The sequence below is a fragment of the Chaetodon auriga genome, chromosome 21, assembly GCF_051107435.1.
Source record: "Chaetodon auriga isolate fChaAug3 chromosome 21, fChaAug3.hap1, whole genome shotgun sequence".
Taxonomy (NCBI): domain Eukaryota; kingdom Metazoa; phylum Chordata; class Actinopteri; order Chaetodontiformes; family Chaetodontidae; genus Chaetodon; species Chaetodon auriga.
Window position 1 is genome coordinate 11,409,153 of NC_135094.1, and position 22,933 is coordinate 11,432,085.

General features: G+C 43.2%; 3 protein-coding genes and 1 non-coding gene across 5 annotated transcripts; 2 read left to right on the forward strand and 2 right to left on the reverse strand.

Annotated features, from left to right (window-relative positions):
- Positions 1-207: 207 nt before the first annotated feature.
- Positions 208-4,797, forward strand: cct5 (chaperonin containing TCP1, subunit 5 (epsilon)). Its single transcript, XM_076761114.1, has 11 exons — positions 208-429; positions 853-913; positions 1,163-1,327; positions 1,965-2,163; positions 2,243-2,435; positions 3,113-3,262; positions 3,358-3,477; positions 3,659-3,844; positions 3,933-4,070; positions 4,235-4,415; positions 4,505-4,797. The coding sequence occupies exons 1-11, from the start codon at positions 325-327 to the stop codon at positions 4,630-4,632; spliced, it is 1,626 nt and encodes a 541-aa protein (XP_076617229.1). The 5' UTR covers positions 208-324; the 3' UTR covers positions 4,633-4,797.
- Positions 4,798-4,845: 48 nt separating this feature from the next.
- cmbl (carboxymethylenebutenolidase homolog (Pseudomonas)) lies at positions 4,846-7,024 on the reverse strand. 2 transcript variants are annotated; one of them, XM_076761115.1, is made up of 6 exons: positions 6,929-7,024; positions 6,456-6,670; positions 6,259-6,366; positions 5,970-6,112; positions 5,686-5,777; positions 4,846-5,473 (listed from the first exon to the last, which is right to left on the reverse strand). In XM_076761115.1, the coding sequence occupies exons 2-6, from the start codon at positions 6,668-6,670 to the stop codon at positions 5,294-5,296; spliced, it is 738 nt and encodes a 245-aa protein (XP_076617230.1). In that variant the 5' UTR covers positions 6,929-7,024; the 3' UTR covers positions 4,846-5,293. The 2 variants fall into 2 exon arrangements, with proteins under 2 accessions (XP_076617230.1, XP_076617231.1); XM_076761116.1 differs by having other exon boundaries at positions 6,456-6,673; positions 6,929-7,002.
- An 898-nt stretch (positions 7,025-7,922) lies between these two features.
- Positions 7,923-7,996, reverse strand: trnat-agu (transfer RNA threonine (anticodon AGU)). Its single transcript has one exon. It is a non-coding gene; the product is annotated as a tRNA-Thr (tRNA).
- An 829-nt stretch (positions 7,997-8,825) lies between these two features.
- On the forward strand, positions 8,826-22,932 carry LOC143339720 (E3 ubiquitin-protein ligase MARCHF6-like). Its single transcript, XM_076761117.1, has 25 exons — positions 8,826-9,236; positions 9,720-9,819; positions 11,823-11,896; positions 12,113-12,256; positions 12,726-12,798; positions 12,950-13,118; positions 13,415-13,604; positions 14,527-14,588; positions 14,721-14,753; positions 14,837-14,888; positions 15,018-15,076; positions 15,174-15,254; positions 15,417-15,485; positions 15,786-15,860; positions 17,358-17,492; positions 17,567-17,787; positions 18,132-18,269; positions 18,401-18,623; positions 19,333-19,402; positions 19,616-19,797; positions 20,135-20,269; positions 20,380-20,469; positions 21,622-21,754; positions 21,874-22,009; positions 22,378-22,932. The coding sequence occupies exons 1-25, from the start codon at positions 9,218-9,220 to the stop codon at positions 22,463-22,465; spliced, it is 2,751 nt and encodes a 916-aa protein (XP_076617232.1). The 5' UTR covers positions 8,826-9,217; the 3' UTR covers positions 22,466-22,932.
- The last annotated feature ends 1 nt before the right edge of the window (position 22,933 follows it).

The following is a 22,933-nucleotide window of genomic DNA, read 5'->3' on the forward strand; positions in this document are numbered from 1 at the left end:
CGTGATCGGAAGATACCACAGTATAAAAAAATCTTCTCAGTTCTACCCGTAAAATGTTCTGTATGAAAAGCATGTGGTTATTTTTGGAGTCGTTTCGTAACATTTTATTCAACTGTGTGTTGTCATTCTGAATAAGAGAGTGTTTAAATGTGTAATAAGACACACTTAACGCTACTTGGTTCCTCCCTCCCCGCCCGTGGATCCTTCCAGAAGTCGCCGGCGTATCCGTGCGGCTTGCAGTTCAGCCACACTCTAGGTTTCCATCACTAAAAGTCAGTATTTTATCCGTTGAGCACTTATTAAGTGTGTCAATCCCTGGTCAATATGTCCGCTTTGGGGACTCTGGCGTTCGATGAGTATGGGAGGCCTTTCATCATCATTAAAGACCAGGACAAGAAGACGCGGCTGTCAGGCATTGACGCCTTGAAGGTAATGTTACAATGGGCTAGCTAGCATGGCACGTTGCTTAGCACGCTACTAATTTGCTCTTACTTGCATGACGTTGCATACGTTAAGGCGACACAATACGTGTTTATGTATATAGTGATATGAGCTCTAAACATACACTCAACTGGCAAGCTGAGCTATTGAAAAGCAACAGGATAGCGTTAGCCAAACGATTAACAGATCATGCTAACATTGAGGCCCATGTGCTTTTTGCGAAGCGTTCATCCGCAGGGTGTTGCTACACGGGGCTCTGCCCACAGTGGTCATTTTGGATGTACATCATTTCCATGCTAAAGTTCCAGCTCTTTCTCGTAGATGGCAGCGTTAATCTGTCTTTAGTATAGAGATCAAGAATGAGTTGTGCTTTGAAATATTAGCTGATGTGGAAATGTTTATTTGTTGCAGTCTCATATTATGGCAGCCAAGGCAGTTGCGTCAACGCTTAAAACATCGTTGGGACCTAATGGTGAGTACAAAACAATGCATTACAGTCACACCTGACTTCCTCAGACCAAATTGCGATAACGGTTTACTATTTGAGAGGGTGTGTGTTTGTGTGTGTGTGTGTGTGTGTGTGTGTGTGTGTGTGTGTATGGATGGTGAGCTACTGCTTTGTAAATCTGGTATCTTTCCCTCATACAGTTGTGACAGCTGTTTTAACTCTTTGTCAATACTCCCAATTGTAACTTCTCCTGAATGATTTTTTTCCATCTAGGTCTTGACAAGATGATGGTTGACAGGGATGGAGAGGTGACTGTCACCAATGATGGAGCCACTATCCTCAGTATGATGGATGTGGACCACCAGATTGCCAAACTTATGGTGGAACTCTCCAAATCCCAGGATGATGAGACTGGTGATGGAACCACCGGAGTTGTTGGTACGGGAAAGGAAGTTGGGGAGTGTAGGGTGCTTTTAATGGCCTTTAACCAGGATGTATGCCTTTCCGCTGGGTGTTCTTGGGGTCGCAACCTAGGATTTAACCTGCTGATTATCACAACATCACGCATCCCTAGATGGTTGCTGAAAAGGAGACACTAACTGTGCTTTGCAATCATTATACTCACTCACTTAGGGACAGTGATAAATGTGCCAAGCACTGCTCCGGAAATGGCCCCGCGAGATCATAAAATAAAAATTCAGTGTTACTGTTGCAGAGAAATTTATTGAGCCATTCTGCTCTAAAAGCAGCAGGATTTAATGTGATTGTATTCAAGCCAAGCACTTTGACTTCAGTAATTATGTAACAGTGGTGTGATAAAATATAAAGAACGTGGAATTCATGAGTTTCTGATAATGGTCTTATTGCATTGATGATGTTAGCTCATAAATACACTGAGACTTTTAAGCATCCTGCCTTGATATCAGAGTGGTGTGTGTTGGGAATACTCTAAATCAAACTTGTTTGACATCAGCGAAATTGTCGCAGCTCTGATCAAGGCAACCTGTCGTCTTTCAATCATTTTCCAGCTGTTGTTGGTATTATTGTCTCACTCTGTTTTCCTCTTCCTCCTCAGTGCTGGCTGGGGCTCTGCTTGAGCAGGCTGAGCAGCTGCTGGACCGTGGAATCCACCCCATCCGGATCTCCGATGGTTATGACCAGGCTGCACGCATTGCCATCGAGCAGCTTGACAAAATTGCAGAAACCTTACCATGCGATCCCAACAACACAGAACCACTCATTGAGACGGCCATGACAACACTGGGATCCAAAATGTAAGTCTTGATTTTGTTATTTTGTTACAACACAGTTAGCTAAGATATTGCATCTTAAAGTTATACTGTTGTCTTTCAGTATCAACCGGTGCCACAGACAGATGGCAGAGATTGCAGTGAATGCCATCCTCACTGTGGCTGACATGGAGAGGAAGGATGTAGACTTTGAGCTCATCAAGATGGAGGGTAAAGTGGGAGGCAAGCTGGAGGACACACAGCTCATCAAGGGAGTCATAGTTGACAAAGAGTTCAGCCACCCTCAGATGCCCAAGGTACAAATGAGGGAATATTTGATCTACATGTCTAGAGTTTCATCTGTGATCAGGTGGATTCAAATAGTGAACTGTGTATAAGGACAAATTAAAGGCAATAATATATAACATTTCATCTTGAAAATGTCTTAAAAAGACTAGATTAATGTTCTATGTTCCAACAATGTTTAAACCGAGAGAAATCTGAAGTTATTCAAGGTAGCGCTGTGTTTCATTTGGTCGCCTGTCAATTGTGTTATATCCCCTTTATCCTCTGCAATTGCTATAATTTCTGGGGAAACAGAGGAAACACCAGATGATATGTCTGAGTGTGATGAAGGAAGTCAGTGAACTAGCTAGCTAACCACTCTGTTGTTTACTATTGTTTGTTTTCTTTGCTCATAATGGAGGACCATTATTCGTTTTCATCAGTAATGGTGGTTGTTTAACAATGAAGACAACTCCTATGAGCCAGTGCAACATCATAGTGTCATCAAACTCTGTCATCTGTTATTGTTTTGATTGAGTGACCCCTAGCAGCAGAAATGACATACTGTGTGTTTAATGTGTATGTCTGACACACAGCTATGAAGCGATCTGAACATATCACAGTATCTTAGCATTTTATGATGGAGATATTTTTGTTACCACTGTAAGCTAATTATGCTCACAGCAGCTCCTTTTTTGGCACCGCTCAGGTTCTGAAAGATGCTAAAATTGCTATCCTGACCTGCCCGTTTGAGCCCCCTAAGCCTAAGACCAAGCATAAGTTGGATGTGACCTCTGTGGAGGACTACAAAGCCCTTCAGAAATATGAAAAGGATAAGTTTCTGGAAATGATCCAACAGGTTAGTACTGCAGCATCGACAGTACAAAAAAAACTGAATTCTTCATATCTACATTGGCACACGTGGCTAATCTTAAAACTCCTTTTTCTCTTAAGGTCAAAAGCAATGGCGCTAACTTGGCCATCTGCCAGTGGGGCTTTGACGACGAAGCCAATCACCTTCTGCTGCAGAATGAGCTGCCGGCTGTGCGCTGGGTGGGAGGGCCTGAGATTGAGGTGAGAGACACTAATCATGTGATGGAATTCGTTGATGTGAAGCTGCTCTGGGTGAAACTATTTTCACATCCTTCATCACTTCAATCATTTATTCACACTTTATGGTCACGTTGTGATGGTATGCAGACTGAATTAAGTGGAATTGTTTAAATACATCTGATGTCTGTTGTTTTCTCTGCAGTTGATTGCCATAGCCACAGGAGGCCGCATCGTGCCACGGTTCTGTGAGTTGACTCCAGAGAAACTTGGCACAGCTGGTGTGGTGAAGGAGATCTCCTTCGGCACCACAAAGGATCATATGTTGGTCATCCAGGATTGCAAAAACACAAGGGCTGTAACCATTTTCATCCGTGGAGGCAACAAAATGGTGAGAACCAATGCAACTTTCACTCTATGCCGAGATTGATGTTATTGTGCTGCCCTAGGTTCACGTTTTATTGCATCCATCTCATTAGATCATTGAAGAGGCCAAGCGCGCTCTCCATGATGCTCTGTGTGTCATTCGCAATCTGGTCAAAGACAACCGCATCGTGTATGGAGGAGGAGCTTCAGAGATTGCATGCGCTCTGGCTGTCAACCAGGCTGCAGACAAGGTGAGAGTTTATATAGAGAGTTTGAGCAAAAATAAGTATACTTTAGAATCAGAATAATTGTGTTTCTAACACATGAGGGCACACTCTGATTCTTGAGTACGCCATTAGGATGCTGTTTCTGTTGCTGCTCTGACTGTCTCCATGTCTGCCCTCCTCCTTTCTAGTGCCCATCATTGGAGCAGTATGCCATGAGGTCGTTTGCTGATGCCCTGGAGGTAATCCCAATGGCGCTGGCTGAGAACAGTGGGCTGAACCCTATCCAGACCATGACAGAGGTCAGGGCCAGACAGGTCAAAGAGTCCAACTCCTTCCTTGGCATCGACTGTCTTCGCAACAACACCAATGGTAAGAACGCAACTCTCAGGCAATCACAACGCTGCATGCAAGTTAAAGCAAGGCGACGTGATATCAAATGTCGTTTCGCTCCCACGCAGATATGAAGCAGCAACATGTGGTCGAGACCCTGATCGGCAAGAAGCAGCAGATCTTGCTGGCCACTCAGGTAGTCAAGATGATCCTGAAGATTGACGACATCCGAAGCCCGGGAGAAAGCGAGGACTGAAGGCCTCCTGGAACACTTTAAAGTTTCCTGAGCTGTTCTGAGGTTTTAGGCACTTCCTCAAGCATCATGTCCAAACCGCACTGCTTATTGCTATTTATCGTTTGATACAAAATGTTCAAGCTGTTGGCGTATCAAAGTCCCCATTAAAATGTTGGTCAGTTGAAATTTCTGGACTCCGTAGTTCTAATTTCAAGTCCCCAGTATTGAACCTGATGGTATTTGATCTTTATTTGTGTATTCCAGTCAGCTGTACATTACGTGTTTTATTACACATGAGAATTTACAACAAGTTGGCAAGCAGATGATGAGCTACAAATGTGATTGTTCAAGATAACACACTGCAGACGTATTTGTTCTTGGCTTAAAGAGAAAGGCTCCACAATTTAAACATTTCATTTGAAGTGAAAATCACAGTTCTTCAGTATCCAAACATGATTATCTAGACCTTTAAAATACAACCATGAAGCAGCATTTGGAAAACTGGAATGTCGATAATCAAGCTAAAATTCTGACTATCACCAACCTCAGCACGCTGTAAATGGTACCTTAACATTTCACATTAGATCTTTTCAGGATTTCATCCTTTCCTCGTGTTATTTGATCAGGTGCATGCAGAAACATGATTAAAGTACCATTTGCACCTCTGATCTGACCTTCTCATTTACATGTACTTGTTGAGCCACTTGAGCATGTCTGTCCTGGCCTCCTGGATGCCGGGTTTGTCGGTGGGGTTGATGTCCTCTCTCTTGCGGTGGACAAACCCGTGAGTCTGACCAGGAAAGATCTTCACCTGGTAATCCACTGTGCATTTCTCCTTCAGCTGTGTTTCAAGGGCACTCACCTGAGGAGCACAAGGATTAGAGCTTTTTAAAGAGAAGTGCTGCACAAGAGAATTTCCCTTCTGCCGTTTCTGCTTTTAATCGGACTAAAAATGATTGTTGGTGTATTTTAACATATGAGATGTTTATGGGCACTGCTGCATGGGAAGCATTCATTGTTCAGGTACCAGAGTTCATTTATGAAAACTACTAAGTTCTTGTGTAGGCTACGAACCTGGTCTAGTGGAATAACCACATCTTTCTCCGCAAAGATGAACAGTGTCGGACTATTCAGCTTGTACTTGTCCTCCCTTTCACTGACGATCCCTGCACAGCATCACATAAACCCATCATCAAACAGCAACCAATACTGTGCAACAAGTTAAGCACGTTTGTGATTCCCACTCATCTTTTTTGCACCAAAATTACAATTTCCAAACAACATATTTTATAAACAAACATTGCAGATTCTTATCACTGTAATGGAATTATTAAGACACGCAGACATTTCTGGCGTACCATAGATTGACACTCCGGCTTTAACCTCTGGATACTGCAGTGCAATGTAATGTGTGGCGGCCCCTCCCCAGCAGAAGCCCACCGTTCCAACATGTTTGGCCCCACACTGCTCCTTCAGGTACCTCAGCACTGCATCCACCTCTCTGTGGAAGGAAAAATCAGAAAGGCCTCAAAACAAATGCGTACAGGAAAGACAGGTTAATAAATACATACTCTCAAGGTTTTCAAGATAGCAGATCATATCAATAAAACACACCTACAGCTCAGATGATAACAGGCTTTCAGTTACCTGTTTATGTCTGATGGCTTTTTGTCTTTCAGCCACTCCTGAAACTTGGACCAGTCGTGTGATGGACTCCACGGCTCCTTTCCAGCGAAGAAGTCTGGACAGACAGCACTGCTCAGGGCAGCACAATGGCAGAGGAAATCACATATAACTGCCATTTTCCACTCTGCTTAGTACAGTACGCTGATACTTTTACTCACATGTATCCATTGGTAGCCAGCATATCAGCCATGTATCTGGTGTTGGGCAGCTGCCACCCAAAGATGTCTTGTATGACAATGATGGCCTTGTCAGATGCAGAGGGTGGTTTCACCACATAAGCTTTGATGTGCTCTGTCTGGACCTCCTGGCCGAGCCCCCCATAGTCCATCCGATCACCTATATCACAGGGGCATGGCTTGGCTTCATTTGCCATCTGCTGACCGACAGACAGGAACAGACAGACAGACAGACAGAAAGTCAGCCGGAAAGAGGGGATCGCAGGTGGGTTTGAAATAAGAAAGAAAGTTTCTCTGCTGTGTGCTTCCACCTGGCAGTCACTCACACATGATTGTAAAAACATTTACGCAACACAATGACAGAGCATTTTGCGCAAATAGCTCTGTTTTTTCAGTATCTCCTATTCTCCCTTTTCAAGGATGTGCAAATCAAGTTGCACAGATCAGATTCATACCGTATTGTTTGACGATATTCCAACAACAGAGGAAAAAATCCGGAGTCTTTCGCAGGTCTCAAAAGTTGCAGCCAAGTCGGTTATTGTAAAGCTGGTGTGGGATCAGTATCAAAGAATGAGAATCCTGCCGCGACCTTCAAAATAAAAGCTGCAAGTTTCTACAAGAAATTATGACGAACTCCCTGTCATAGCTGATAATCATAGGATCACAATATGTTTATATTATGGTCATGAGTTTAAAATGAGCCTCTAGTTCTTTCTATCAACCCAACCAGAATAAGTCAACTTTGAATTGAAAATCACTCTTAGATTCACACAGAATCAAAGGACTGCATCTTCCTATGCAAGTATGTTTTAACCCACATCAACTAATATAATACCACTGGGCTGACTACCATGCAGAGCTTCTCCTCTGTGTTAAACTTGACTGGTTTTATAGAAAACAGTCGAATTCACACAGAAATTTTAGTTTCATTTCTTGTTTAGGACCTAATATGTTCAGAACGTGGTTGACGCTTGTTGAATACAGCCAGCTCTAGTAAAGAGTACCTCATTGCATATGCTCCCTTTAGGCTCTATCTTCTGAAAGCACAATGTCTCTCTTCACTGTCACACTGATGACATAGAAATATATCTTACCCTGAATTCAGGGGATTCCATCTCCATCCCATCCATTCTGAAAAGCCTCCAGGATGTGAAATGCTAGATGGCAGAAATCTGCACCCAATAGAACTTTTGCGCTGTTCTTTGGCTTGAATGCTGCAGCTTCAATGCATTTAAATTGTACTTCACTTTGTCTTCTCACTCTGTGTGGTTTTATCATAAACTTGCTGTCAAGCTAACATCATACACTTCCGGCACAATTGTGTGTTTGGCTGACTTGACCAAAGTCCTCTGTCGCTGTTTAAGAGCGTCGCATAATAGCAGAGATCTCTTTAAATTGCCCACTTATATAATCTTTTATGCTAGCTTTCTCATGGACGTGCTTCTCAAAAGGCACCGCTGGGATTCGAACCCAGGATCTCCTGTTTACTAGACAGGCGCTTTAACCAACTAAGCCACGGCGCCGGTATGTCGACAATGTACGCAAAAATATTTCATCTCGAGTGATTGTGTTATCCAAAAACTTATGTAAAGTGATGTTGTTAAATAAAACAACAACCATGTACTCCAATGCTTACTTTTCCTTTTTCCAACCAAGACTCACTATCGATCTTTAATGTCCCTAACTACGTCATTATGTCCACATATCTCGCTGAGGCTTTTTTCATGTTTGAACGTCTCACCAGCGAAAAAGCAGATAACCTGTTGGATTGATATTCACCAAAAAACAGAAGATATTAAATATAATTGTAAAATAAAGTAGCAATTAGTAAGAAGTTAATGGTCAAGGAGGAGGGAACGCGTGCTGCAAGGGCAGAAACATGTATCCCAAATTGCGTCTAAAGTTTACGTTACTGTGCAGTTTTTGATACAAATTGCCATAAATGAACAAGTTCTCAACAAAGAACTGATATTTTAAGAGTTATTGTTTCTTGTATAAAATACCCGAGCCAAGTAAGAAATTTCTGACAAGATGACCAAGTGCTCAACCTTCAACTCAACTCTGGTCTCGGTGCAAGTTAATAATACAAAAGTTGTTTGTTCAAACAATGTCCTGCAGGTGTCGCTGTTTCATTTGGCTGGATATTAAATAAACACTTTCTAGAAAGTAAAAGCGAAGAACTTAAGAACATTTTCTGCAGTGCACGTACAGACGTACATTTTGATTGTGTTTCTGTATCATATTATCATAACCGATTTTAAAAGATATAATTTATAGCTTACCCTTCACTAACCACGTGACTGTTGTCATGGAAGTTTCCGTGCCGTAAACCCTGAGCCGCTGCGGTACAGTGAAACTGTTGTGACAGGAGCTAGCAGTGACGTTAGCGCATGCGTTAGCCAGCTCAGCTAGCCATTTGTCTCCCAGGTTTAAACTGTCATTTCAGCAACACATAGGATGTAACGTTTTCGACGTGTAGTGTTTTACAGTAAAAACACGCCGTAAAAATAAAACTCGTTGTTTCTCAGCTAACACGGACTGGATGTGAGAGGACACAACGAAGCAAACGCTGGTGGTCAGTCTGTGGGGAAACCATTTTAAGATTGTCAATGCATCCGACACATAAGGATATACTCGTCTCGCTAGCTTAACTTAGCTAGCTAAACGATATTGTCTGTGTCGTGGATGGGTTCGCTGTACAACGTACTCCTGGAAGAAACGGTGACCGCTGCTTAGCGAACAACATGGATACTGCCGAAGAAGGTAAATATTTAAAGGCGTCGCTTCTTGCTTGTTGTTGGGGTTTACTAGCGTTAGCTTCGTAAGTGCATCACGGGGAACCAAGGCTGCTACTGAGCCGGCCTGCTCGTGATCAACTCAGCAGGACAGCAGAGCTTAAAATCCTGTCAATGCAGTGTGTGTTTATTGAGCAAGACGGGAAATGACTGCTACTAAACGTTGTTATAATGGAGCCCAGCTCAATACGAGAGCTGTTAAACAGCAATGTAGTAGAATTGAAGGAAAGGACGAGAAGTTATTGGTGATGTCATCAGTCTCCTGGTGTATGGCCATATAGATAAGAATACGTTTCTCGCGACTTAAATGTACACATATTGCTTATCTTAGTACCTATCATTACCTAATTGACCCATTTAAAAGACATGTCTGTTATCATAGCACACCCCCCCCTCGCTTGGCCTTTGGCGACGGGTATCATATCATGTATGTGTTTGTTTGTGTGTGCAGCGGATATTTGTCGTGTGTGCCGCTCTGAGGGGACCCCAGACAAACCCCTGTACCACCCTTGTGTCTGCACTGGCAGTATCAAATTCATCCACCAGGAATGGTAAGTGTGTTTGGCTCTTGAGCTGTTGTTAATGTGACCTCCCCTGTTCTCTCCAGACCTCCCCTCCCCGGCAACCCCCCCTAATTTAACATTTACATGTGCATAGACACGGTGAGCAATTAAGCCAAGGCTGGACACTGTGTTCACTTGTCGTCACTCCAAAAACACTAGGTCCTCTGATATACTCTCAGAAATTAACCCGATGTTCCTGTGCATGGCCAAAATAGTGCTGTGTTACATGCACACATTACAATTTATTGTTTCTAAAAGAAGACAGAAGAAAGTTTCACATATTTCCAATTCTTACAACATGATTGTTGGCTCTATGCACACAAGCACAATGTCTGTAAGAATGTCAGCCAAGAGAATACATGGTTTCTTCAATGAAGTCAGTGTTACATAGGTTGTTTCGCATGCTAATATTATAAGAGGATTACTATTATAGTTCAGAATGATAAGTACTTGGTGCATAAGCTGTGCCATGTTATTATTCCTATAGCAGTGGCTTGATAGCAAATGTAATTGTAGAATCACAAAAGGATGCAGAACAGGTTCATCCTCTATTACATCCACCTTTAACAGTATCCCAGATTACTGGCCTGAGGTGTGGTATTGGCCTGGTGAAAAGAACACCAGGCCTTGCAGGTATTTTGGAGATTTTGCTTTGTTCTCATCAGTCCTGTGTGTGAGTGTCACTGGTTACAAGAGGGTCAGGTGGATGGAAATCCCCAGGCAGAAGCAGAGGCCACGTCTGGATTGTTCTGTGGTAGCTTTTTAACCTCTCTCTGTATCCATATTCATTCACAGTCATTCACAAGTTTAGAATAACAGTCTATTGTTTGTGGATAGTATATTTGTACTGAGTGTATGCAGGCTGCCGCTGACCTTAGCTATGTTCACATCTTTCTTTGTGGTTACTTACTAGATATAAATCAAATACAGACAACCCCCCCCCCCCCCAGCAACGCTCAGGTAGCAGGCACACTATACTTCTATGGGCTGAAATTTCATTGTTCAGAGTGACACAGTCAGCGATGCGTTACAGGTGCAGAATTCTTTTGGCAAATCAGGGAATTTCAGGTAATTTCACAAATGACTTGTTTTACAGATGCACACCAGAATATGTGCGAGAATGTGTTGATTTTGAGCTGGTCAGCTAGTTGATGTGGTCAGATTCTGACATGACATGACAAATCCCAGCCGTTGTGTGACTATAATGCTGGTCTTGGTACAACTAAATAAACTACATTAACAAACTAGAAGGGATTTTTTTTCTTCTGTCACACTCTTGCTTAGTTATGGTACATCATACTGAATAATGTAAGGTGAAGTGAGACCTAAGTATAACCCTGTTCTCCTACTTGACAGCTCTTGAATGCTGTCGTTTGCCTTGGATCAGCTGGTGCAATGGCTCTCTTGCATAACCCAGTAGTTGATCCCAGAGTTTAGCCTATGTCACAACAAACTGGGATGTTGTAATTATGGGTGACATACAAGCACACATCAGCGAAGTAATAACTGATACGCCCTGTTTTGTGAACTCATTATCAGAGAGTGAGTGTTTTACTATGAGTGAAACATGACAGTCAGTGTCTGTTGGCTCTTGAAGAGGTTATCACAGCTGAGCGTGTGTCTTCATCACATCATTGCCTTGTGGTATCCATGAAAAAGGTGATGTTGGGTCAACACTATAGACAACACAGGAGTTGTTTCTAGTGCCAGTATGTGGTTGAATATTGTTTAACAAAAGTCCTTGTGAATACAGAGCATTAGAGAGAGTGACAATGTCCACACATTGACTGTATCTATATTTTAAATATTTATTTAGGGATTTTATAGTTGGGTATTTTGACTGATCAAGTGGTTGATGCGAATATCGAGTTTTCCGGTATCTGTCCCCAAATTCACACATGCAAAATTATGTGATAACAACCTAAAGACTCTAATTTTTTTAAGTTGTTGAAATGTGTACTTCTTTTGACCTCCTAAATGTTGCTTTACAGTTTGGTCCAGTGGCTGAAGCACAGCAGGAAAGAGTACTGTGAATTATGCAAGCACAGATTTGCTTTCACACCAAGTAAGTGCTTGTGACATTGATGGATCATCAACTTTAATGTATTGAACAGCTTCAGGTTTCCTAAGCAAGCCTTACAGATGGGGCCATATGGCCCTTTTTTTGCAGCTGTTCTTTTTGCATGTGATTATTCATTTGTTGAATAATATTTAACATTTTTTCACACAAGAAAGATCATTTAAATGCATCAAATTCACTCTCTCCCTCTGTCCTCTTCAGTCTACTCCCCAGACATGCCCTCACGTCTGCCCATCCAGGACATTTGTGCCGGCCTGCTGACCAGTGTGGGCACGGCGATCCGCTACTGGTTCCATTACACGCTGGTGGCCTTCGCATGGCTTGGGGTGGTTCCTCTCACTGCATGTAAGTAGAAACAAATGCAGACCACAGTGACCTCCTCCTAAATGCTGGATTACACCTTTCCATTTGTTTCATAGATATAAAAGTAGATGTTTATTATACCATATGTTGACCTCTTAAGTATAACTTCATATCCACTGTTCTGTTTCAGTATTAGTGAAAGGAAGTGTCTCAGTTTTGGCACATGTGTAGCACACAACACGGTTATTTATGAAGTGACCATGACATAAGCTTTATGTTTTAGCTCACGTTACGGTTTAGCACGATCAAGGGAATTATAGCTTTAGCACCACAACATAACAGGCTGTGTGTGCTCCAAGATATGGAAATCCCATTCAGTACTGGCTAGATTATCGCACATAATTCTCACACATTATGTAAGCTGTTACCATGCAGCATTTTTGAAACATCTTAAATTTCTTTAATATGTGCAAAATGACAAATTTATTTATCTGGTCTCTCTCTGTCTCAGGTCGCATCTACAAGTGTCTGTTTACCGGCTCTGTGAGCTCACTTTTGACACTGCCGTTGGACATGCTCTCTACGTGAGTGATGATACCATCATTCTCCAGTGCTACGCACTCTAGCATGGACAATTAATGCGAAACTTAATGAATGCTGGTCGGTTGTACTTGACTTTTAAAGGACCGTACCAGTGTTTTTTGCATGTTTATATATGTGTTTGTGCTCCCACAGAGAGAACCTGCTTGCAGACTGTCTACAGGGCTGCTTCGTGGTCACCTGCACACTGTGTGCATTTATTAGCCTGGTCTGGCTCAGAGAACAGATAGTCCATGGTGGTGCTCCCCAGTGGTTAGAGCAGCACCAGCCGCCTCCACCAAATGCAGCCGGACAAGCCAATGAGGTACTTTGCATGACTGATTGACAATGAGGCCATGTAATTTCTTCTATTTAAAAATAAAAAAAAAAGGAAAGGATTAAAATGAATAATTGCTCAATGATACTGCCTTCTGAGACTATCATCATGTTCTTCGCGTGTCTTTTATCACTGTGTGCATAATTCAGATTAACCCATAACCCATACATCCACATGGCACTATCCTTGCCTGACATACTTGTACAGCCAATCTTCATCATACAAAATCCCCCTTACTGTCATGTCACCATATTAAGCCATGTATCCTCTCCCCTTGCCCTCAGGCACAAGCAGCAGGCCAGGGAGCGGCGGATGAGCCCCCTGCAGCCCAGCCAGCCCCTGCTGATCCACCAGCCCAGAACGAAGCGGAGCCTGAACCCCCTGATGTCCCCCCCGAACAAGGTGATGACCCTGAGCTGGAAGAAGAGGAGGGAGCAGCAGCTGAAGATGCAGACCCCAACAATGGAGCACAAGGTCGGAATTTGATCAGGAAGTGTCAGAATTAATGTAAATTCATAACAATATGAGTTTTTTTCTGGCTGGTGTGATTTTGGTCAGAGGAGTTGTCAGGCTGTGTAATGGTTTTGATTAGTAGATAAGTGTCATTCATTTTAAGACATGTACTCACATAAGCAAACACTGGCTGCTTTCCATCACATGTGATTCCATCACATTTCACATTGTGTTCTGCCTGGTAGACTGGAGTGCCTCGCTTTCCAAAATTAAGTAGCTTATCATCACAAAACACTGAGAAAGTGCTGTTTGTGCACAAGTGAAATGGAGCAGAACGCAATGAATCAAGTGTTTCCAAAATCTCCAACAAACAAGAGAGCTGTTGGAGCAATGTCTTTTCATGACAGACAACAACAGGGTGTATGGAAACGCAGTCTGAAAGCACTGAGAAACACTAGAACAAACTGCACCACTCGCATTAGAGCAAACAAATAGTTTCCACAATGGTCTCATTTATCAGTTTGCCAAGGCATCACAATTAATTTGAGAATGATACAACGACGTGTCAAAATGCCACCCGTAGCACTCATATCAGACTGATTTGTTTTGTTTTACCATGGTTAATGGTCTGACTTTGCTGCAGACGAGGCAGAATGGCCTGATAATGAATTGTGATTGAATTACACATTATTCTAGCTATGGGGTGTCACCGCAGCTAAATGAATGCAGTGGAAAATTCTCACAATAGGTTGCTCTGCAATTCGGGGCTAACAGATTTATCCAGAACAGCATTAATAATGTAACAAAAACGGCCTCCTTAAGTGTTATTTTTCTGTGTTGTTAGTCAAAGCCAACTCCAAAACATTTGACCAGACCAACACAATACCAGCGTTCTACTTCCTCCATATGATGCACTGTAATAAGCTGATATCTTTTTGTGTAGATGACATGAATTGGAATGCTCTGGAGTGGGACAGAGCGGCAGAGGAGCTCACCTGGGAAAGGGTAACTGTGCATGACATTACTGATCTCCTAACAGCCCATCACCATTTAGAAAACTGCTGTCAGAGGTCTGTCTATTTGTGTTCCACATCAATGCACCTGAAAAACTCTAAATCTTCCATTTCCCTTCTTTAGATGCTTGGCCTGGATGGCTCCCTGGTATTTTTGGTAAGTCTTTATATCTGTAATTGTCTTTTTTTTCACAGATTTGTACGATGATTTTGTAAGTCTCTTATGTCTTTGTCTTGTAGGAGCATGTTTTTTGGGTAGTGTCTCTCAACACACTCTTCATCCTGGTCTTTGGTGAGTAGACTAAAACAAACATTTATCATTGCGGTTATTAAAATGCAATGAAGTTGTAGTGCTTGTATTTCTCTGTCCCAATTTATAAGCCGCCGTGGGATAAATGTCTTCTTGTTTTTCCTCATTCAGCATTTTGTCCTTACCACATCGGGCACTTCTCTGTTGTGGGTCTTGGCTTTGAGGAATATGTAAGAAACTGTTCTCATCAGCACAGCATTATTATTCAGTATTGCTTCTCTTCAACTGTGATTAATTGCTCGGCAATAATTTTGTGCTTTTCTTCAGGTCCAAGCCTCCCACTTCGAGGGCTTAATCACAACCATAGTGGGCTACATACTTCTGGCCATGACGCTCATCCTCTGCCATGTATCCTTTTGACATCAATCCCCTGCATGCCGCTGTATGTCAAACAAAATCCCATCTGCTGTAGTCTCACAGTATTACAAGGACAGACATGTGAAATGTATTCTGTTCGGCTTGTGCGGGTGTAAATGTGCAAGCGGTGTTGATCCTTAACGGCTGTCTCAGGGACTGGCTGCTCTGGTCAGGTTCCAGCGCTCCCGACGCCTCCTGGGAGTCTGCTACATTGTTGTCAAGGTAACGGCTCTAAGTGCATTTCTGCTTTCTGTAACTCATGTGGCCACCGTCCTTGGAAATAGAGACAGAAATATTCACATACTGACATTTACGACCCGAGCACAACACTGAAACTGAGGAGGTTTTTTCTGCAATTGTGCGCAGAAGCCGATTGACTGCAGTTGTTAAACTTTGTCCACTAAAAAACTGAATGTAACATTAAGTGTCATATTTCTGTACGTAAAGAGCTTTTATCGAGTTGTTAATGTAGCTACATATGGTGTAAAGTGTTACTGAGACACATCTCTGCTCCCATTACAGGTCTCTCTGCTGGTTGTGGTGGAGATTGGTGTTTTTCCACTCATCTGTGGCTGGTGGCTTGACATCTGCTCTTTAGTAAGACTCTCTTGCTCTCCTTCTCGTTGAGTTTCAGTACGTCTCTTTTAATCTGTGAAAAAGTCTCATGCTTGTGTTTGAAAGCCCCACCGTCTCTATGTTTTTTATTAAAGTGTTCTCGTGTTAAGTTTACTAAGCTTCATGGTAATAAGGTTCATTTTGTGCCTCATCCTTGGCTGATGTAGTCACAGTTGAGGGTTTGTTTTTTAGTGACGCATGCTTTTCTGAAATAGTATCCGTGTTTTCTTCGAGCCTCAAAAGGTTCCTCTCATGTCAGTGACAGCTAATCTTGCTTTGACATTTCAGTGGATGCTTGTGTGTTGTTTTAACACAATTTGTGGAAATGAGAGTGGCGTTCTCTACCCTGCAGAAGCATCTGTCACAGGGCCATTGAAGTGGCTTTTAACAGGGCTGTTCGGCACAGAAACAGAAGCAGATGCTGTTGATCGCACAGTTCATACATTTATTAACACAGAAAAACAGAAACACAAACTGGGTTGGACACTTGGAGCGAGTTGCGTATGCTTCTGCGTTGTGGTTTCCTTATCTGCAAGTTCCCCTGTGTCAGTGAGGTTTCATTCTTTGACGCTAAACCAAGTCCCTCTTCGCCTCCAGGGCCCACTTAAGCTTTCCCACCGACGCTACTCATTCTACATATTGAAGTGTCCTTGAACAAGATGCTGAACCCCAGACTGCTCTCAGTGCTGTGCCATTGGTGTGTGAGTGTGTGTGGATGGTTTTCGGTCCTGATGAGCAGGTGGCACTTTGCATAGTTCCCTCTGCCATCAGCGTGTGAATGTGTGTATGAGTGGTCAGCCAGACTAGAAAAGTGTTGTAGAGGTCCAGTCTGCTTGGCCCTTTTTAAAGAGAGATACCGCAGTACTGCCATTAAGAAGACCCGCCTTAACGCTGACCAAACCACGCTGACGTAACTCCGCCCCAGTGTTTCAGATAGCTTGTGGGCATTAGGAAAGCAAAAGAGGCGTGACATGTCACACAGCAGCATTTTACACAGACATGGATTTGGCACTGTTACTATCTCTGCTACTGCTACTATGTGTTATACAGAACGGCGAGACAGAATATCAGCACAACATTCCCGCCTTGAACATGCTGGATAAAAGGGGCTAGTGTAAACCAGCGGGTATGTTTTCATAAACCTGTCCCGAGCCAATCAGCCTGCCTCAGAACAGGTGGAGCAGCGTGCAGCAGAAGGGAACCACGTCCCTCCTGCTCTGCAGCTGTTCACCTGTGAAAAGAATCTAATTGGCCTGAAAATGAACTGCGTGGAATGAGCTATATTTATCATTTCAGTCTGTCCCACAAATTGAATTGAGCATCTGACAAAGCTAGTTTGGTCTTTGCTGTGATGCCGTTGTCAGAGGTTGTCATAAATATGTAAAATATAGAACAGAAATATCTAAAAAGATTAGAAGTAAGACTAAAACACAACACGGATTATGAATCAGTCTAAATGGCATCTTTATCCCCCTGCAGGAGATGTTTGATGCCTCCCTGAAAGACAGAGAGCTGAGTTTTAAATCAGCCCCTGGTACCACCATGTTCCTGCACTGGCTTGTGGGAATGGTCTACGTCTTCTACTTCGCTTCTTTCATCCTCCTACTGAGAGAGGTAAGATCCTGACGGCCTGAAATCCTAATTTTAAAAAAGTCTTTTGCTAACCTGTGTCGTAACATGTCCATCAGGTGCTGAGGCCGGGAGTGCTGTGGTTTCTGAGAAACCTCAATGACCCAGATTTTAACCCAGTGCAGGAGATGATTCACCTGCCCATCTACAGACACCTTCGGCGGTTCATCCTGTCTGTGGTGGTGTTCGGCTCTATCGTGTTGCTGATGCTGTGGCTTCCCATCAGGCTGATCAAACTACTGCTTCCCACCTTCCTCCCGTACAATGTCATGCTCTACAGGTAACCAAATGATGCATCACATAGCAATAGAGAGTCTGAAAGCTGCTGCTTTGTCTCTCTGAAATGTCGTGTGAGGCCGCCTCCTCGTCAGGCCACAATGTCTTACAACAGCACAATAGTGGAAATACTGACCACATCGCCACATGAAAGGCCGATTTAAAAATAGCGAGAGAAGCAAGAGAGCTCAGATACTCAGAAGTATGATTTTGTCAAATCAACTGAGAAGTTGAACAGAAGTCTTAAGCACAAGAGTTGTTCTGTGTGACTATGTTGTTAGTGAGCTGGCTCACGCTGTCGAAATGGCTGTTTCTGACCTCCACCTCTTTCCACCTCTGTACCCTCAGCGATGCTCCGGTCAGCGAGCTGTCTTTGGAGCTGTTATTACTTCAGGTTGTGCTGCCGGCTCTGTTGGAGCAGGGACACACTCGCCAGTGGCTCAAAGGCCTGGTCAGGGCCTGGACAGTCAGTGCTGGATATTTATTGTGAGTCAATAAGTTTGAATCCACCTTAACACATTTTGTTTTTTTTCAATCCTCACCACACGTTTTCTTCTTAAGCCCCTGGTTTTCCTCAGATTGTCACTCTATAACCAAACACATCTTAACCTCCACAGAGACCTCCACTCCTACCTCCTTGGGGAGCAGGAGGACAATGATGCCAACCAGCCTGTGAACAACAACAACAATAACAACCCTCCCCCTGGTCACCATAACAACAACAACAACCCTGCGCCAGCTGTTGGCGAGGGGCTGCATGCAGCCCATCAGGCCATCCTGCAGCAGGGGGGACCAGTGGGATTCCAGCCTTACCACAGACCCCTTCGCTTCCCATTCAGGGTGAGAAAGTCTGAATGTTGTTTTTTTTTAAGTGTTGTTTCTTCATATTTGCTTCTATTTATTCTGTAAAGTTTACAATTCTTAGTTGCATGAATTCCAGCTGTTAAATGAACTTTGTCATTGTTATTAACATACTGTTGTCTGCAAAGACCCACAATCACAATGTGTATTTAAGGCAGCCTAGCCAGTTTTAGTAAGACAGTAAAAAACGCTAAAATTAACACCCAATGTTTTCCAGGCAAATGCAAATTCAGATACATCTGTTTTACAAAGCAAACATACTCTGAAGTGATAATGCACCAAACTAAGTTAACAGTGTCTGAATGTGTTGTTGTTCATATAGAACGTGGTATAAAATAGAGACATTGTTTCCACTAAGTTTCTGTTTAGATTAAGAAAATAAAATTCAAGGGCCACCTAGTAATTGTGGTTTTCCTCACACGTAGAACTGTGCCGACATCGTAGGTACCACTTGCTGTACATCTGAGGCCATAAAACTCAACTACCACTCATTACACCCCTCCTCCTCCACGATGAACCTTTTGGTCTGCTTGTGCACTGTTAGAATTTCCCTACACTTTCCAGTTGTGGACAGTGTAGATGCATTTCTACAGTGTTGCACAGAAAGGGGAATCAAATTCAAACATGTCCAAGCTTGATTACTTCACTTTATTCACTTTTATTCTTGAACTTCTTGTTTTTTCTCCAGATTGTGCTGCTTATAGCATTCATGTGCATCACTCTGCTGGTGGCCAGTCTGGTGTGCCTAACTCTACCAGGTGAGCATAAAGAACAACCAGCAATTTTCTACTTTGTAGGCCCACACCCAAACCATAATGAAAGGGTGAATCCATATTATATATGTCTGCATCTGCTGTTCTTTTTGAAGTTCAAGCTGAAATAGTACTTTACTTCCTGAGGCCTGAGGATCACCGTCCAGCTGGAAATAGTTGAAAAGTGGTCATGTTTGTTTTGTCACGTGTGTGTTTTAGTGTTCACCGGGCGCTGGCTGATGTCCTTCTGGACAGGAAGCTCCAAAATCCACGAGCTGTATACGGCAGCCTGCGGCCTGTATGTCTGCTGGCTGTCTATCAGAGGAGTCACTGTGCTGCTGGCCTGGATGCCCCAGGGACGCACCGTCATCATGCACAAAGTCCAGGAGTGGACGCTCATGGTGGGTTTCAGTGAGCAGCCTCCGTTGTTGCCAAACACCAAAACTGGGCAGCAGATTGGTGTGGTAATTAACTGCTCTCTTTCCAGCAATTAGATTGTCTCGAGCCGGACCTGAATGTGATGTTTTTGTTAAGTGGTTGGCTGCTTATTACAAGCTCATTAGCCGATATCTCAGATGTACCCGCAGCTGCCTTGGAGTAATATCCCAACCCTGTAGCTTTTACTCAAGTCATTAACTCTGCCACTGCTGCAACAGTGTTGTGCCAAGAAGGACGAAATCTGGCACTATCAAAGGGGAATAAAACTTAAACTACCGTACTACTGCTTTATTTGTGCAGATTCTGAAGACCCTGGTCGTAGCTCTGCTGGTCGCTGGAGTCATCCCGCTGCTACTGGGTCTGCTGTTTGAACTGGTCATTGTGGCTCCTCTCAGGGTACCCCTGGACCAGACACCCCTCTTCTACCCTTGGCAGGTATGACTTTTGGTGTTTGTGTTGTAATTGTTCCTTCATCCTGTGTGATAATAAGAATTCCCAGTGCTTGTATCCATGTTCACCCACACTGATAACTCTGTTACGCACAGGACTGGGCTCTTGGAGTGCTCCATGCCAAAATCATTGCTGCCATCACCCTCATGGGCCCTCAGTGGTGGCTGAAGACTGTTATTGAGCAGGTGGGTTTTAGATGGATATTACCCTTTAGCTAAACATGTAAACACCTTATGATGCTATGTGTTCTCTCTCTTTCCAGCTGTGAGAAATAGTTTGTAGTCTCTCTCCACCCTCCTGCACCCGACACAGCGTAGTTTACTGGTAGCCTGCAGATGCAGATTTCACTGCTGGAGTCAGTGTCTTACAATGACCCTCACTGTCCACCATCACGATGGTTATCTTGCAGCCACCTTAGTGTTTCTTCTGGTAGCATTTATCCTTGGTAGCAGGGTTTCACACAACTCTGCTGCGAAGAATGCAGGACGACGCCGGAGTGACATTGCATAAAGGACCTCATGTGTCACCTCTGTGACAGAACACAGTACACTGTCTTTCAGTTACTGTCATGCTTATGTCGCAATGTTACCGCTGACGAAACTTGCCTAACTACCTCATAGCATGCACTTTCTGTCACTGCTGCAATGTGTTGGCCGCAGGAGAGATTCACTTCCCACAAGAAACCGACTAGCCTGTGTTACATATTCAGGTTTAGGTTAGCCACAAGGCCACCTTCCTTAGAAGAGAAATGGTGGCTTTTTGCTGGTGAGAAGAATCAAGCTGCTGTTGTAAAGTACCCTTCTGCCATCTAGTGACTCTTATTTTTGTGTTAAACAGTTCGTTCCCAGCTGACTGGTGAAATACGTTATTTTTATTACATTTTAAATAAATTATTCAAAGGTCCCCTCCACACATGTACTCAGGCGTACATAAAAATGTCTAATGTGTGTCTGATGTGTATTTTGCAGAACAAATAGTAGAATCACCACACTGAGTGCCCAAAATGGCACCTACTCCATGTCCCTCATTAAAATTTCCATAATATATAAATATTGGACCATGATTGGCTTCCAGAGAGTTGATGGTGTCACAAATCATGCGTGTGTCAAACTCTGCACAGTGAAGAGAGGCTATTCATATTCTGTATGCAGTATGTTAAAAGAGCAGCGGGGCAGTTCAGTGGATAGGCTGTGCTTCAGCAGGAGAACCAGGATTTAAGCTCCCGTGTCACTGAGCCCAGAGATCCCTACACATCCATAGGTGCTGTTTTGTAGCTGACTTTGAACTCTACATTGCAGTTTTCAGTACAGTATAACAACTGTGAACTTTCGCTTTAGGTTTATGCAAATGGGATTCGCAACATTGATCTCCAGTTCATCATCCGTAAACTGGCAGCTCCAGTCATCTCAGTGCTGCTGTTGTCTCTGTGTGTGCCGTATGTGATCGCTGCAGGGGTGGTGCCTGCTGTTGGTGAGTGTTGACTACATGTATACCAATGATAAAGTCTGTCAGTACAAATTTTGTTCTCTGTCAGTGTGTTCATTTCCCCTACTGGAGCACCACCCTGAAACAATGTATAACCTTTACAGGAGTTACTCCAGAGATGGAGATTCTGATGCAGAGGAGAATCTACCCCTTCCTCTTGATGGTGGTCTCGCTTATCGGCATCCTGTCCTTCCAGATCCGACAGTTTAAACGCCTTTATGAACACATCAAGAACGACAAGTACGTTTTTCATACATCCACTCTGTACAGGCACAGCAGAGGTGACACAGACATACTGAATAGATAAGAAATAGGCAAATCAAACAAAATAAAACAACACCAACAAAACAGAACAGCAAAAATCACCTGTTCACAGCCTGCTTTGCATATCCAAAGCAATGTCTGTTTTCAAGAGATAAGAGGCATAGTTAAACATGCCACATGAGAAATAAAAGGCAGTCACAACACATCAAATTTCAGGGTGGATCCCTGCAGCGAGTGTCTTGTTTTTCAAGTTCATTCATGTTTCAAGGCTGCAAATTAAAGAGGAAAAAATGTCATTTCAGTGCTGGAAAGTCTGAGTATCACTATCATCTCTCTCTTCGCAGGTACCTGGTTGGACAGAGGCTTGTCAACTATGAACGGAAAGCTGGGAGAGCAAGCTCTGTCCCGCCCACCAACCCCATCGCAGAGTAGAGTTTTGTGTCACCCGTTGCCACATTTTTGCACCTGTTACCCTGCGTACATCCTGTCTCCCTGACCCCTTTTTTGATTTTCAACTCAGTCCTTGAACCGTAATCCTTTTGAATCTCCTGTGGATCTTGGTGGATTTGATGGATGTTATTCAGTTTCTTGAATTCCCTTTCACGCCCATCAATGGTGGGAGTGGGGAAATGTATTATAATCATAAGACACCGGAGGAAATCCCCCTCAGAGGAATGGAGTAGGCAGGAGGGTGAGGGTTAGAGGTCTGATTTGAAACTCAACATTTGTATTGTCGTTCATGCCTTGCTTTGTAAAGTGCTGCCTGATAATTGTACATGTGTAAATACTTTGATCGCAGACTTTGTCTTAAAAAAAAAAAGACGGACATGGATTAATGCAATGACCATTGTACATCTTAAAAGTGTATGTATAATTTATTAAATCAAACTGACAATTTAT